We start from the raw sequence: 10819 nt of genomic DNA, 5'->3' as shown, positions 1-10819 counted from the left end.
TTTGTTAGGTCCCACAAAGAAAGTACTTTTATAATTTAACATATCATATAAAGTCACGTCAATTTATATATTTATTTTTATAAAAATTTATTGTGGTTAAAGTACTTATCTTTTTATTTCCCTTATTAGCTTAAACGTGGGTATCTAATTTGGCTTGAAAAAGGTAAAAGACAATTTTATATTAGAAAAGTTTCTCTCTTTTTTCACTCTCATACTATTTTGATGGTTGGAGGAACCATGTCGAGCAATCTCTAGGATCATTTCCTTTACTTTATTTATGAGCAAGTAGATAGAACTAAATATTGACACATAAATACTACAATCCAATTAACGGAAGATTTACATCTACTAGTTTGTCAACTGTGCCTAATAATCTATCTTGTCATCATCTAGCAGGAATATTAGTCCAAAAATGGCTAGAATATTTGTAATTAAAAGTAGAATATGCCCCCGTTTAAATATAAAAAATATTTCATCTTATTATTATAATTTTTTTTAATTTTTATATAAAATATAATAAATAATTTAATTTTTATAAATTTTAAAATAAAAATAATATTAAAAAATAATATTTTATTTTATTTTTTATTTTATTTAATCTCGACTCAATATTCAAATCATATCTACTAATAACCCGAGTAGGGATATTTTTGTTCCCCTTGGCTAAAACGTGGGTATCTAAAAATTACACTCGTGTTGTTGGCTTGGCGAGAGAGATTGGAGAGACAATGGAAGCTCAGGCTGTGTTTGGAGGACGTCCATCTCTTTCATCTCTTCCACGCTCACCTACTCTGAGAACTTGCTGCTTATCCTACACCCAAAAGCCTATCCTGCACACCACCCACCACCTCCACTTGGCTGCATTCCACTCAAATTCCCATCTTTTCTCATATTCCCTATCTCGTCCCCATGCCAAAACCCTCTCCCACAATGCCACCACCAAAACCCATATCTTCCTTCCCCACTTGGTTGCTTCCATGGTTTGCCTCTCTTCCTTCTGTGTCTTCAAATTTCACCTCAAATTATTAAAACCCCATTTGGGGCTTCCGTCATTTTCTGCAGCGTTTGCGAAGTTTAGTAGATTCCCATTTAATTTGAAAATGTTAATTCTTTTTATTTGTATCGTTGTGTGTGCAGGAACAAGTTGATGAAACTTATATAATGGTGAAACCAGACGGTGTTCAGCGTGGACTCGTAAGTTCTACTCTAATTCGTCCGAAATTATTAACAGTCCTATGCCATGTTTGGTTGTCTGGAGACTGGAGAGCATAGGGGAGAATTTAAAATTTTAGATTATTTGTGACCATAGAAAGAAAAAAAAAAAACTCTAATTTCTTGTCGAATTCTTGTCTCGATTATGGGAATTTATAATTGGAGATCTATTTTCTTGGCTTTTTAAGCTATCATTTGGGTGTTTAGCTTTTACAATGAACAATAAAGCTTTTTGATTGTTTCTTCCTGGCCTGAATGTATCTAATTTGGTTGAGTTGTTACAGGTTGGAGAGATTATTTCGAGGTTTGAGAAGAAGGGATTCAAACTGACAGGCTTGAAGCTCTTTCAATGCCCGAAAGAGTTGGCAGAGGTTTGTCATAGCATTGATACATATATTTAATTTATTGTTTTACATGGATAAACCCCAAGTCAGCATTTTTATATCGTTATTGAGAATGGGAGAGTTTTTTGCTCGTTTATATTGCCTGAATTCAAGTAAGCCAAGAGCAAACAGTTGTGATGTGAAGAAATACTGCATCTGATGATAACAGAACCTGATGCACCATTTTTTTTCTGATCGAACAAGATGCTCCATTTTAATTGCCGAGAATTCATAGAGAATGTAATGATTTTGGGCTAATACAACAGGAGACTCTGTCCTGTTATAATATGCAAACTTTCATTTATGTTTCCATTCTGGTCAATCAACAGCAGAACATTGTAATTTCCCAGTTTCATCTTTATTGTTGTAGTTGGTGTTAATTTGATGGTCACTTGAGCATTCGTTTTACATTCACTTTGAGATGCTTAAATTATTATGCACTTAATCTATATTGTTTTTGGTGTCAGGAGCATTATAAGGATCTCAAGGAAAAGTCTTTCTTCCCTAAGCTGATCGAGTACATAACTTCAGGTCCAGTCGTGTGCATGGTAAGACTTAGTCTTTCTCCCAACCCCAACAAATTTACATGGTAAATGATGAGTACAAAATACTTGTAATATTTTAAGTTGTTTTGACAACACCGATCACTATGTTATTTTGCAAGGCTTGGGAGGGTGTTGGTGTGGTTGCATCAGCACGTAAGCTTATAGGTTCTACAAATCCTCTCCAAGCTGACCCTGGCACAATAAGAGGGGACCTTGCTGTACAAACAGGAAGGTTAGTACTGTTAGTCTTTGGTGCTTAGCTAGTGTATATTAATTTCATCGAAATGGGTTGGTAATTATTGTCTTGATGGCAAATTACTTGTCTAGAGACAAGGACTTATGGTGAAAATTTTTGGCAGGAATGTGGTTCATGGGAGTGACAGCCCTGAAAATGGTCAGCGTGAAATAGGTAATATCATGTTATAATTAACAGTGATCTTGCATTGAGTTCTTAATCCTAACTCAGATGTACATTATGGTAAAAAAAAAAAAATAGTGAACTAGGTTATTATGAAACTATAGTCATGCAAATATACACGTGTATGTGCACGCGCATATATATATATATATATATATATATATATATATTAAAAAAGTATGGTGTCATTGTGTATCTTTGAAATCCATCTATGACAATTAATATAAGATCTGGTTTTGAGTTGCAAATGTCATGTCTTTTTGTCGATATCATCAATCATATGGTATTCTCTCCACCGTACAAAATCTAAAGTTCATGCATCACAGTGGCTAGACTCTTTCTCATGTCTGCATTAGCTACAACACCAAGTTATCATTTTGAACTGCGATTTATAATCAAATAACTTGATGAATATGTTATGAACTTTTTCCGTCTCATAATTTTGTTCTCTGTCGGCAGCTCTCTGGTTCAAAGAAGGTGAAATATGTCAGTGGACACCAGCTCAAGCACCGTGGCTAAGGGAGTGATCTTTCACTTGACGCTCAATTCCCTGACTGATGTGGTTTTGAAGAAACTGTACTTTTAATGTCAAGTTATTAATTTATTTTTAAAATTTTTTAAATTCTCAACGGGATTTTCTATTGCAGAACAGAAAATTAACGCATCAAGTTGACATCAGAGGTTAAACAAAGTTTCAGCAAGTGAAAGCATTAAGTAGTAAAGTATACTTTTCCCGTATTAGTTCTGCAGATTCTGTGAATGCATCCCTTGCACGTTGAGAACCATAAATTTCGTGATCCATGGGGTATACCGTATATTTAACTTACAAGCAAATAAATACACTGCGCCACAGCCACACGTCCCCAGATGAACCATATACATGCAATAATACCAGCTGAATTCATTTCCACTGATTATATATTTCCTCATCATGGGCATTGAGCGTTCAACAGAAAAAAATGGGTTTTGAACAATATGAACTTAGCAGAACAGCAAATCAAGCTCAAATTAACCACCTAACCCAGTACCAATCTAATCTTTCTAATACTAACCCAGATCAGAAACCCAGTTCGGATATTACATTTGGGAGAAAGGTAAAGAGCTGACACATTCCTGATCTATCTCCAGTTCCATGCGACCAAGAGATTGACGGTCACTTGAAGTTGTTGAAACAATGGAAGAACAACCATCCTGTAATTGCATGGCATCCTCACAGGATAAACATACAACCTCTCGTGAATTCATAAATTTAGAAAAGAGGTAAAGAACTGAATTACTCCTGCTCTGTTGCTCTTTCATGCTGCCAGTGGAACGAGAATCAACTGAATCGGGTGAACCACTTCTGGAAGAACATTCCGTATCTATCGCCATTACCTCCTCACAAGGGGAGATTGCAGTATTTTCAAAACTGTTGGAATTACTGGTAGCCCCAGCACAGGATGATGAGCTTAAATCAAAATTGACTTCTGTTTGCACCGTCTGCTCGGAGGGTGAACTTAGCTCACGTTGCGAACCTAATTTGAGCTTCATTAGTGTAGCCTCTGCAACAAAGGAGAAATGAAATTAATACGATGCTCATGATTGCAACCTTTAAATAAGTTGAAAAATACCATTCTAGAGGATAAGATGCTGCGACTATATAAACCTCAAAGTTAAGATCTAAGATTGATTCTCGCGTAGCAGCATACGATGAAAGATGGAATTGCAGGACTTTCATAATGTGATAAATTCCAAAAGGAAACTTAATAGAACAACGTAAACCTCAGGCTTTTGGGACTCGTCTCTCACATCAAAAGATCAAATTTGACCTCATCAGCGTTTCTGCTTGCCAATCCAGATCCTAAGCAGAAATGTAGAAGTCCATTATCATTTATCATTCTAGAATACCCATATTCTTTCTTTTTCTTTTTTTAATTGAAGCAGCTCCAAGTGTTTGAAGTTGAACTTTTTTTGGGTCAATTCAAAGGGAGATTTTTGCAAAGAAAGCAATCTTACACAAGAAAAATGGGAAAGACATCACCGATGAAGTTAACAAACAACTAACAAGAAGCTTAATCCACCAACGACACAAAGTGGAAGCCTCCTTCCTTTATTGAGTAAAACGGGAGTAAAAGAAATCAAAGTTCACATCCTGATGTGGGCTCAATTATGTTTTTCCCGATTATGAAAATCAACAAAACAAAAGGTCATTTACCCACCACGATCAAAAGATGCAGAAAACTTCCCGTTTGACATCATGGAGAAACTCACCACAGTACAGTACATGCCCGAATAGTTCAAGCATACATACCTTTTGCCTTCTTTTACTCCATCTTCTAGGAACCCAAATTTAAATACATAAATTCAGCATAAACCAATTTCGAAATTAAAGGCAATCCCCGAAGAAAGGAAGCTGAGAAGTAGAATACCGTAAATGGAGAGAGGATCATCTTTGAGAATCTTGGAAGGCGGCCTCTCCAAGCTCTCCGGCGAGGAAGACGACGCTCTGATCCTCCCAAACATTCTCTCTATCTGATTTTCTAACCGCAGATGGATGATTTTAGTTCAAAAAGAGGGGTTTTCACTTTTTCTGTGAGAACTGAGAAGCAGACGCGGGGGGGAGTTTTCACGGAAGAGCGCGAATCAATATATTCGGGAATGGGCCCAGTAGGCACTAACTAGGCCCATTTCATCGCCATTGGGCTTCCACGATTCAGGGCAGGCCCAATTTCAAGGAATCTTCTTCTTCTTCTTATTCTTTTTTTTTTTTTTTTTTTTTTCAGCTCTGAACAGGGAGTTCAATACTTGGGTTCATGGGCTTGGTAAATTTTCTTCTATGCTAATGATCTCTACTTGAGAATGCTTTAATTTTTTTGTTTCGGACTTCTTTTCCTCGATGGAAAGATGTTGAGGTTTGGAGGATAAAGATCTTCTGAATTTTCATGGTTTAGCTATATTGATTCGAGCCTTATCCTTTTTTCATCTTTCTTTCTTTTCAGGAGAGGACTTCTTGGTCACTACAGAAGCAGAATCAAAGGGAACAGGACTTTTTTAACAGCCTTGCTAACAAGTTGGGCTTGCATTCGCATACTAACAGTCCAGTTCAGATTGTTAGTCAGAGAGTCACGAAGAACTCATTATTCTAAGAGCTTGTCCAGGTTCAGATGCCCATTCCTTAATGAGCGGGCTCTCTCCTCTCTATGGTTAGCATCAGTGGTGATGATCACTTGGAGTTGATTGAGCAACTTCTTGCGCTTCCTCAGGGTTGATGACCGACTTTTTATTGCTTAGTTGCCTCGAACTACAACTCAGGCATTCAACTTTGATAAATCATGGCTATTTTCCGTTTCTTTTGCCCTTCTCTTTGATTCTTTTAGAGAGAGATTTCTTGCATCAGTTCTTCAATGCTATTCACCCAGCGGATTGAATCATCAAGATTCATTACATCAATCACAAAGCAACCAACTTGGCCAATATAATTTGAAAAGCATGGAAGTTTTCATGAGTTGGCGGAACGTGCATGGGTTGGCCTCAGGACACAGACCGAGAGGCAACTCCATGAAAGGAAATGAATCTTACATTGGCTGCAACGATTATGAGACCTCATCACCAAAGCTTCAAAAACCTAATCGTTTCTAATCGATTTGCTTCTTAACAAAAATAAATCTAAACTCATTCACACCTCATTCATCACAAAATAACCATTAGACAATTCTAAGATTTGTTTCAAGTGCTTTAATGACAAAACATCTTATAACCTAAGCAGTCGTACACTTTTTAAAAAAAAAATCACCAAAAGGAACAAGCAAAAGAATCTGAAAAACTGAATCGGTACCTTAAATCAGTTACTTCATCACCTTGATAAATTGGGATAACGAAAACAGATTGACTACCGCTAGATGAGAATCAGATTTATCAAATAAAAGGCAAACAAGACTTGTGTTCTGCATTACTAACAAATACGCAAGTTCCGGCGCCGCTTCCAAATTGCATGGAAATCCAATGTACCTCACAGATCAATGACACGAGACAGCTTCTGGATCCGATTTAAAAGGAAGTCCCCTTGCTTGATAGTTGCTTGGTAAAGAGCATTCTTTGCATCTGGACGATTGGTCTCAAGAACACCTGCAACTTTGTCAATCTTGCAATGAAGCTTCCCTGCTGCAATAAATCGTGAGAGTTCCCTACAAGAGAAATGGGTGGATTAAAAACTCGATCGCATACACCATCTCTAAAGAAAACATAAAACTCTTTTAAGTAAGATTATAAAAAAAAAAAAAAAATATAGCACCAATGACACTTCAACACTCAGATCTAATATGGAAGATCATGACCATTGATAATCTAAGAAAACGTGGACTTATCATCATTGACTGGTGCTGTATGTGCAGAAATTGTGGGGAAACAATGGATCATCTACTCTTACATTGTGAATTTGCTCGGGCCATATGGAATTGCTTTTTCGGCAAAGTGGGATTAGCATGGGTTATGCCAAGGAGAGTGGTTGAACTACTAGCAAGTTGGAGAGGGATCATGGGGACACCACATATTGCAGTTGTGCGGGAGATGGTTCCCATTTGTATATTTTGGTGCATCTGGAGTGAAAGAAATGACAGACATTTCGAGTATCGTGAGCGCTCCTTGAAAGAGTTTAAGGGCTTTTTCTGGAAGACTTTATTTATGTGGGCCATTGCTATAGATTTAAATGGTCTCAGCTTGCATGATTTCCTTGTAACCATTTCTAGTCCCTAAATCGGTGTAATCACATGTATACTCAAGTGTACTTGGGCTATGCCTATCTTTATATCAATAAAATATCTTCTTATTAAAAAAAACACTCACAGATCAATAAACTCCACCGTAACTCCAAATGCCTTGGCCATTGCATCAATCGTAACACTCTTGTAGGATTCCAAGAACTGGGAATAAACCACAGTTCTGATCTCCCTCATATAGTACCGGAAGTGTGGATGCAAATAGCGGTCCAATTTTATTTGCTCCGTCAGGCCAGCTGAAAGTAAAATCCAAAACATAACCCATGAGGTATTAAGGAAAAAAACAGACAAAATCCCATATCACATAATTTTTACAGCTGGGAAAACACCATCAAGGAGATGGGTGTCACAAGAAATCAAACCATGCAGAAAAACCTGTAGAACTTATATTTCTAACATATTCAATTATTTATTATTGTATAAAAGATTGTGGAACATATTTATTAGGTATCCACTCACCAAATGCCAAGAAAAATGGTTTATACTGACAATCATATAAAGAGTTCAAAAACTCCGAAAGATGAGGGATTTTCCCGATCACTGTCAAGATCTCTGGAGCATCCACAACCTAACAATTAGCAAAATTAATATCACACAACTTGACCAGAAACAGAAAATTAAAATGAGATTATTTAGTTAAATTAGAATCATTAAGTGGGGAAAGCTGAATACCTTTTGCTTCAGGGAAACTCTATCCAGGGATATTATGCTCGTAAGAACAGTGTAGAATATGAAGGTGTCATAAGGAAAAAGTTCATAAGTTGTGAAGGTTGAAATTGAATCCAAAAATAGATCAGCTGCCTTCTTGAAGTTTCGAGTAGACATGCAGTACAAGCCTTCATAAACCTTCAGGCGGTTCTTTCTTTCCCAATCTCCGCCTTCTTCAAACAAGCTGGCACAATTACGAAAATGGTTACAATTCATTGACTCATGTCTCCAACTTAAACTCCAAGTTCTAAATACAGAGAGCCACAGAACATTGTCAGCAAATTCATGTCAAAACTTACTTCTTTGCTTTATCAATGCTTTTGGAAATTAGATCAAAATCCATGTAGAAAAAACCAAGCTGCAGTGTATAGAACACCAAGTCCATCTTTTGCCCAACCGCAACTGTTTTGCTTTCCGTCACCTTGAGTTGTTCCAATGCTTTCTCCTGAGTTCATGGAGGGAAAAAGTTAGATTCGAAAATTAAACACCAGTGTAAGCAGACAATGAGTGATGAAACTTATGTACCTTGTCACCAATTCGAATGAAAAACAAGGACTTTGCCAGATGAGCTTCTCGGACTTCACTTTCACCCAAGTTCTCTTCAGCATCTGCTATCCTGAACAAAGTCCAAGCAGATATAATCCCTTGAGTGAAAAGAAAACAGACAAAAGTTGACCAATTAACTAGTGATCCATAAACACTTTAAATCCCCATAAGAACTAGCGATTCCATCAAACCAATAGACTGACTTATTGTAATCTGCAAGAGTTATTACTTGACATAATGCAAGATAAACGCATTCTTTATTCATCCACATCGTCTATTATATACGAGATGTGGCAGGTAATGAGTTGAACTTTAGTAAAAGAGAGAGAAATGAATACAAACAAATTGAAACTCAGAAAACTCAGGATTGTAGATGAGTATGCAAGTGAAAGCCAACTGAATTATTAACGTTCAGGTATTCAAATACTTAGGTTCAGAATTTCAAACCTTATCATATCAACGTAATTGAAACACAAACCGACCTTATTTCATTCTTCACTAAAGAAGAAGAGCATAAACTAAAATCAGATCTTTGTACGATACTCAAGAATTACTAAACCCCCTTAGACCTTCGCACATACCTAAACCAATTTGAAAAATCATCCAACAATAGGGTCATCAATTACCCATTACAAGTTGGACCACCCATTCTTTCCTTGAAATGAACATTCGACTTCTTTTTCCTTTTCTATTCTGAGAACTGAACCCCAGAAGGCTAGGACCTAAACCCAACCAATTGGGCTGGAAGACACAGCTAGCATTTCGACTTTCAAGTACAAATTTCCAAACTTCATCATGAAAAATAGCCTCTCATATTACCATTTGCATATGACCATTTCATCATAACATAATAATTAAAAGAAAAACCCTCGCATTCCAGGAAGTTCAGCAAGTAAATAAACTCGCAGTAATTAGCTACTCTAAAAGCCCACAATGCCTATACATAGGCTAACAAAACCAATGCATTTAACTTCAGAGGAACTGTACGACTAAGAGCCACCAAAAAACTGTGTCTATCTATCATTCTCTGTTGTTTTGCCCCAAACATTATCTGAGAAGTTTACATTATATTTCCCATCCAAAAAGAACCAAAACCGAAACCATCGCCGTACTAACCGTAATAAGACAGTTTGGCTACGTCAATGATAGCTTTCAACATGAAGACCCAAATTCAAAACAAAAATATTTTCTTTGTTCTTTATTCTCTCCGCAACCGAACAGACATAACTTCGGAATTCAAATATCTACAAATTGAACTGAAATTGAACACAAACTCACTTTTCGTCAAGCTTCTTAATCTCGTCTTCGATCTTCGCGCGCATCGAGTCCAGAACGCCCTGATCTTTCTCCAGTACCGACTCGGAAATTAGGGTTTCGTACAACGGAGCCATATCTACACAACACAAACAGCGGTTAAAGAAAAATCATTAAAGTGAGACGGAATCGGAGAAATGGCAATGAAACTCGGAGAGAATCGTATAGCTACCATCGGTTTTGACGATGGCGAAGACCTCCTCCTTAAGGCGGACCTTCTCGATGTCCTGGACGTCCGGGTGCCTCAAAAGGAAGAGCTTGTGGGCGAGCACGAGGTGAAGCTCTTGAGTTCCTTCCTGGCTTTCCATGGCGACTCGGTGCGGACTCACTGAGCTAGATGGGCAATCAGAGTTTTGGTTCTGCGCTTTGCTTGAGGGAGGAGGCACGAACTGTGAGGCAGAGTGCCAGAGTGGGTACTTTGTGGGGAGAAGGGTATAATCAGATGCTTCGCGCTGATGCGTCAAGTTTCCTGTCTTATAGCTCCTGTACAAAATTAATCAAATTTCAGAGGAATGCTTATAAAAAGATTTTATAAAATAAATTTATAAATTAAATATAATTTAATCAACGTTAGATTATAAAATTATTTTTATTATAAGATAAATCTAACATATTATATAAAATTATATTATTTTATAATTTTTTTTTATAAAATCTCTTTATAATTATAATACTTCTCATTTTAAATAAAACGATATTTTTTTATTTTTAATTAAAAAAAATCATATTTATAATCTGCTCTGATCATTTCACACTATTAATATGATCATATTTAATTTGTAATAAAAACTTAGAAATCTTAATTTGGCAAATCAAATATAACAAATTTTACAAACTATGCAGTTGTTTCGCTCCCACCTCGAGAGACTAGTATTGGAGTATGGATAATATACATGTAGAATATGTGACTGTAAATAGGGTTGTATCAAAGATATGCTC

At 36.6% G+C, this 10819-nt stretch overlaps 3 protein-coding genes across 5 annotated transcripts; 1 reads left to right on the top strand and 2 right to left on the bottom strand.

Annotated features, from left to right (window-relative positions):
• Positions 1 to 653: 653 nt before the first annotated feature.
• LOC108986589 (nucleoside diphosphate kinase 2, chloroplastic) lies at positions 654 to 3280 on the top strand. The gene is made up of 7 exons (XM_018959247.2): positions 654 to 980; positions 1138 to 1194; positions 1497 to 1583; positions 2063 to 2143; positions 2260 to 2372; positions 2500 to 2549; positions 3018 to 3280. Exons 1-7 carry the CDS (start codon positions 729 to 731, stop codon positions 3083 to 3085), a joined length of 708 nt encoding a protein of 235 aa, XP_018814792.1. The 5' UTR covers positions 654 to 728; the 3' UTR covers positions 3086 to 3280.
• A 167-nt stretch (positions 3281 to 3447) lies between these two features.
• Positions 3448 to 5148, bottom strand: LOC108986590. 3 transcript variants are annotated; one of them, XR_001995393.2, is made up of 3 exons: positions 4967 to 5148; positions 4320 to 4398; positions 3448 to 4099 (listed from the first exon to the last, which is right to left on the bottom strand). XR_001995393.2 is itself a non-coding variant. In XM_018959248.2 (3 exons), exons 1-3 carry the CDS (start codon positions 5058 to 5060, stop codon positions 3636 to 3638), a joined length of 675 nt encoding a protein of 224 aa, XP_018814793.1. In that variant the 5' UTR covers positions 5061 to 5148; the 3' UTR covers positions 3448 to 3635. The 3 variants fall into 3 exon arrangements, 2 of the variants coding, with proteins under 2 accessions (XP_018814793.1, XP_018814794.1); XM_018959248.2 differs by lacking the exon at positions 4320 to 4398 and adding an exon at positions 4757 to 4873; XM_018959249.2 differs by lacking the exon at positions 4320 to 4398.
• A 1075-nt stretch (positions 5149 to 6223) lies between these two features.
• Positions 6224 to 10361, bottom strand: LOC108986588 (26S proteasome non-ATPase regulatory subunit 6 homolog). The gene is made up of 8 exons (XM_018959246.2): positions 10053 to 10361; positions 9845 to 9959; positions 8546 to 8636; positions 8320 to 8465; positions 7985 to 8204; positions 7772 to 7880; positions 7380 to 7548; positions 6224 to 6721 (listed from the first exon to the last, which is right to left on the bottom strand). The coding sequence occupies exons 1-8, from the start codon at positions 10186 to 10188 to the stop codon at positions 6547 to 6549; spliced, it is 1161 nt and encodes a 386-aa protein (XP_018814791.2). The 5' UTR covers positions 10189 to 10361; the 3' UTR covers positions 6224 to 6546.
• Between the last annotated feature and the right edge of the window lie 458 nt (positions 10362 to 10819).

This window comes from Juglans regia, chromosome 9 (genome assembly GCF_001411555.2).
Source record: "Juglans regia cultivar Chandler chromosome 9, Walnut 2.0, whole genome shotgun sequence".
Classification (NCBI taxonomy): Eukaryota; Viridiplantae; Streptophyta; class Magnoliopsida; order Fagales; family Juglandaceae; genus Juglans; species Juglans regia.
The sequence above is the reverse complement of the archived record's forward strand: the minus strand, read 5'-3'. Positions and strand labels throughout refer to the sequence as shown.

What these genes read in the sequence shown, in the direction of transcription:
- LOC108986590 (XM_018959248.2), bottom strand. Translation starts at nt 5,060, where the DNA reads ATGTTTGGGAGGATCAGAGCGTCGTCTTCCTCGCCGGAGAGCTTGGAG. An exon ending in TGATCCTCTCTCCATTTACG is followed by an intron (nt 4,874 to 4,966) that starts GTATTCTACTTC and finishes TTGGGTTCCTAG; the next exon opens with AAGATGGAGTAAAAGAAGGC. An exon ending in TTCTGCATCTTTTGATCGTG is followed by an intron (nt 4,100 to 4,756) that starts GTGGGTAAATGA and finishes CCTTTGTTGCAG; the next exon opens with AGGCTACACTAATGAAGCTC.
- LOC108986589 (XM_018959247.2), top strand. Translation starts at nt 729, where the DNA reads ATGGAAGCTCAGGCTGTGTTTGGAGGACGTCCATCTCTTTCATCTCTT. An exon ending in CCCACTTGGTTGCTTCCATG is followed by an intron (nt 981 to 1,137) that starts GTTTGCCTCTCT and finishes TTGTGTGTGCAG; the next exon opens with GAACAAGTTGATGAAACTTA. An exon ending in GCCCGAAAGAGTTGGCAGAG is followed by an intron (nt 1,584 to 2,062) that starts GTTTGTCATAGC and finishes TTTTGGTGTCAG; the next exon opens with GAGCATTATAAGGATCTCAA.
- LOC108986588 (XM_018959246.2), bottom strand. Translation starts at nt 10,188, where the DNA reads ATGGAAAGCCAGGAAGGAACTCAAGAGCTTCACCTCGTGCTCGCCCAC. An exon ending in TCATTCGAATTGGTGACAAG is followed by an intron (nt 8,466 to 8,545) that starts GTACATAAGTTT and finishes CCATGAACTCAG; the next exon opens with GAGAAAGCATTGGAACAACT. An exon ending in GAGTTTCCCTGAAGCAAAAG is followed by an intron (nt 7,881 to 7,984) that starts GTATTCAGCTTT and finishes GCTAATTGTTAG; the next exon opens with GTTGTGGATGCTCCAGAGAT.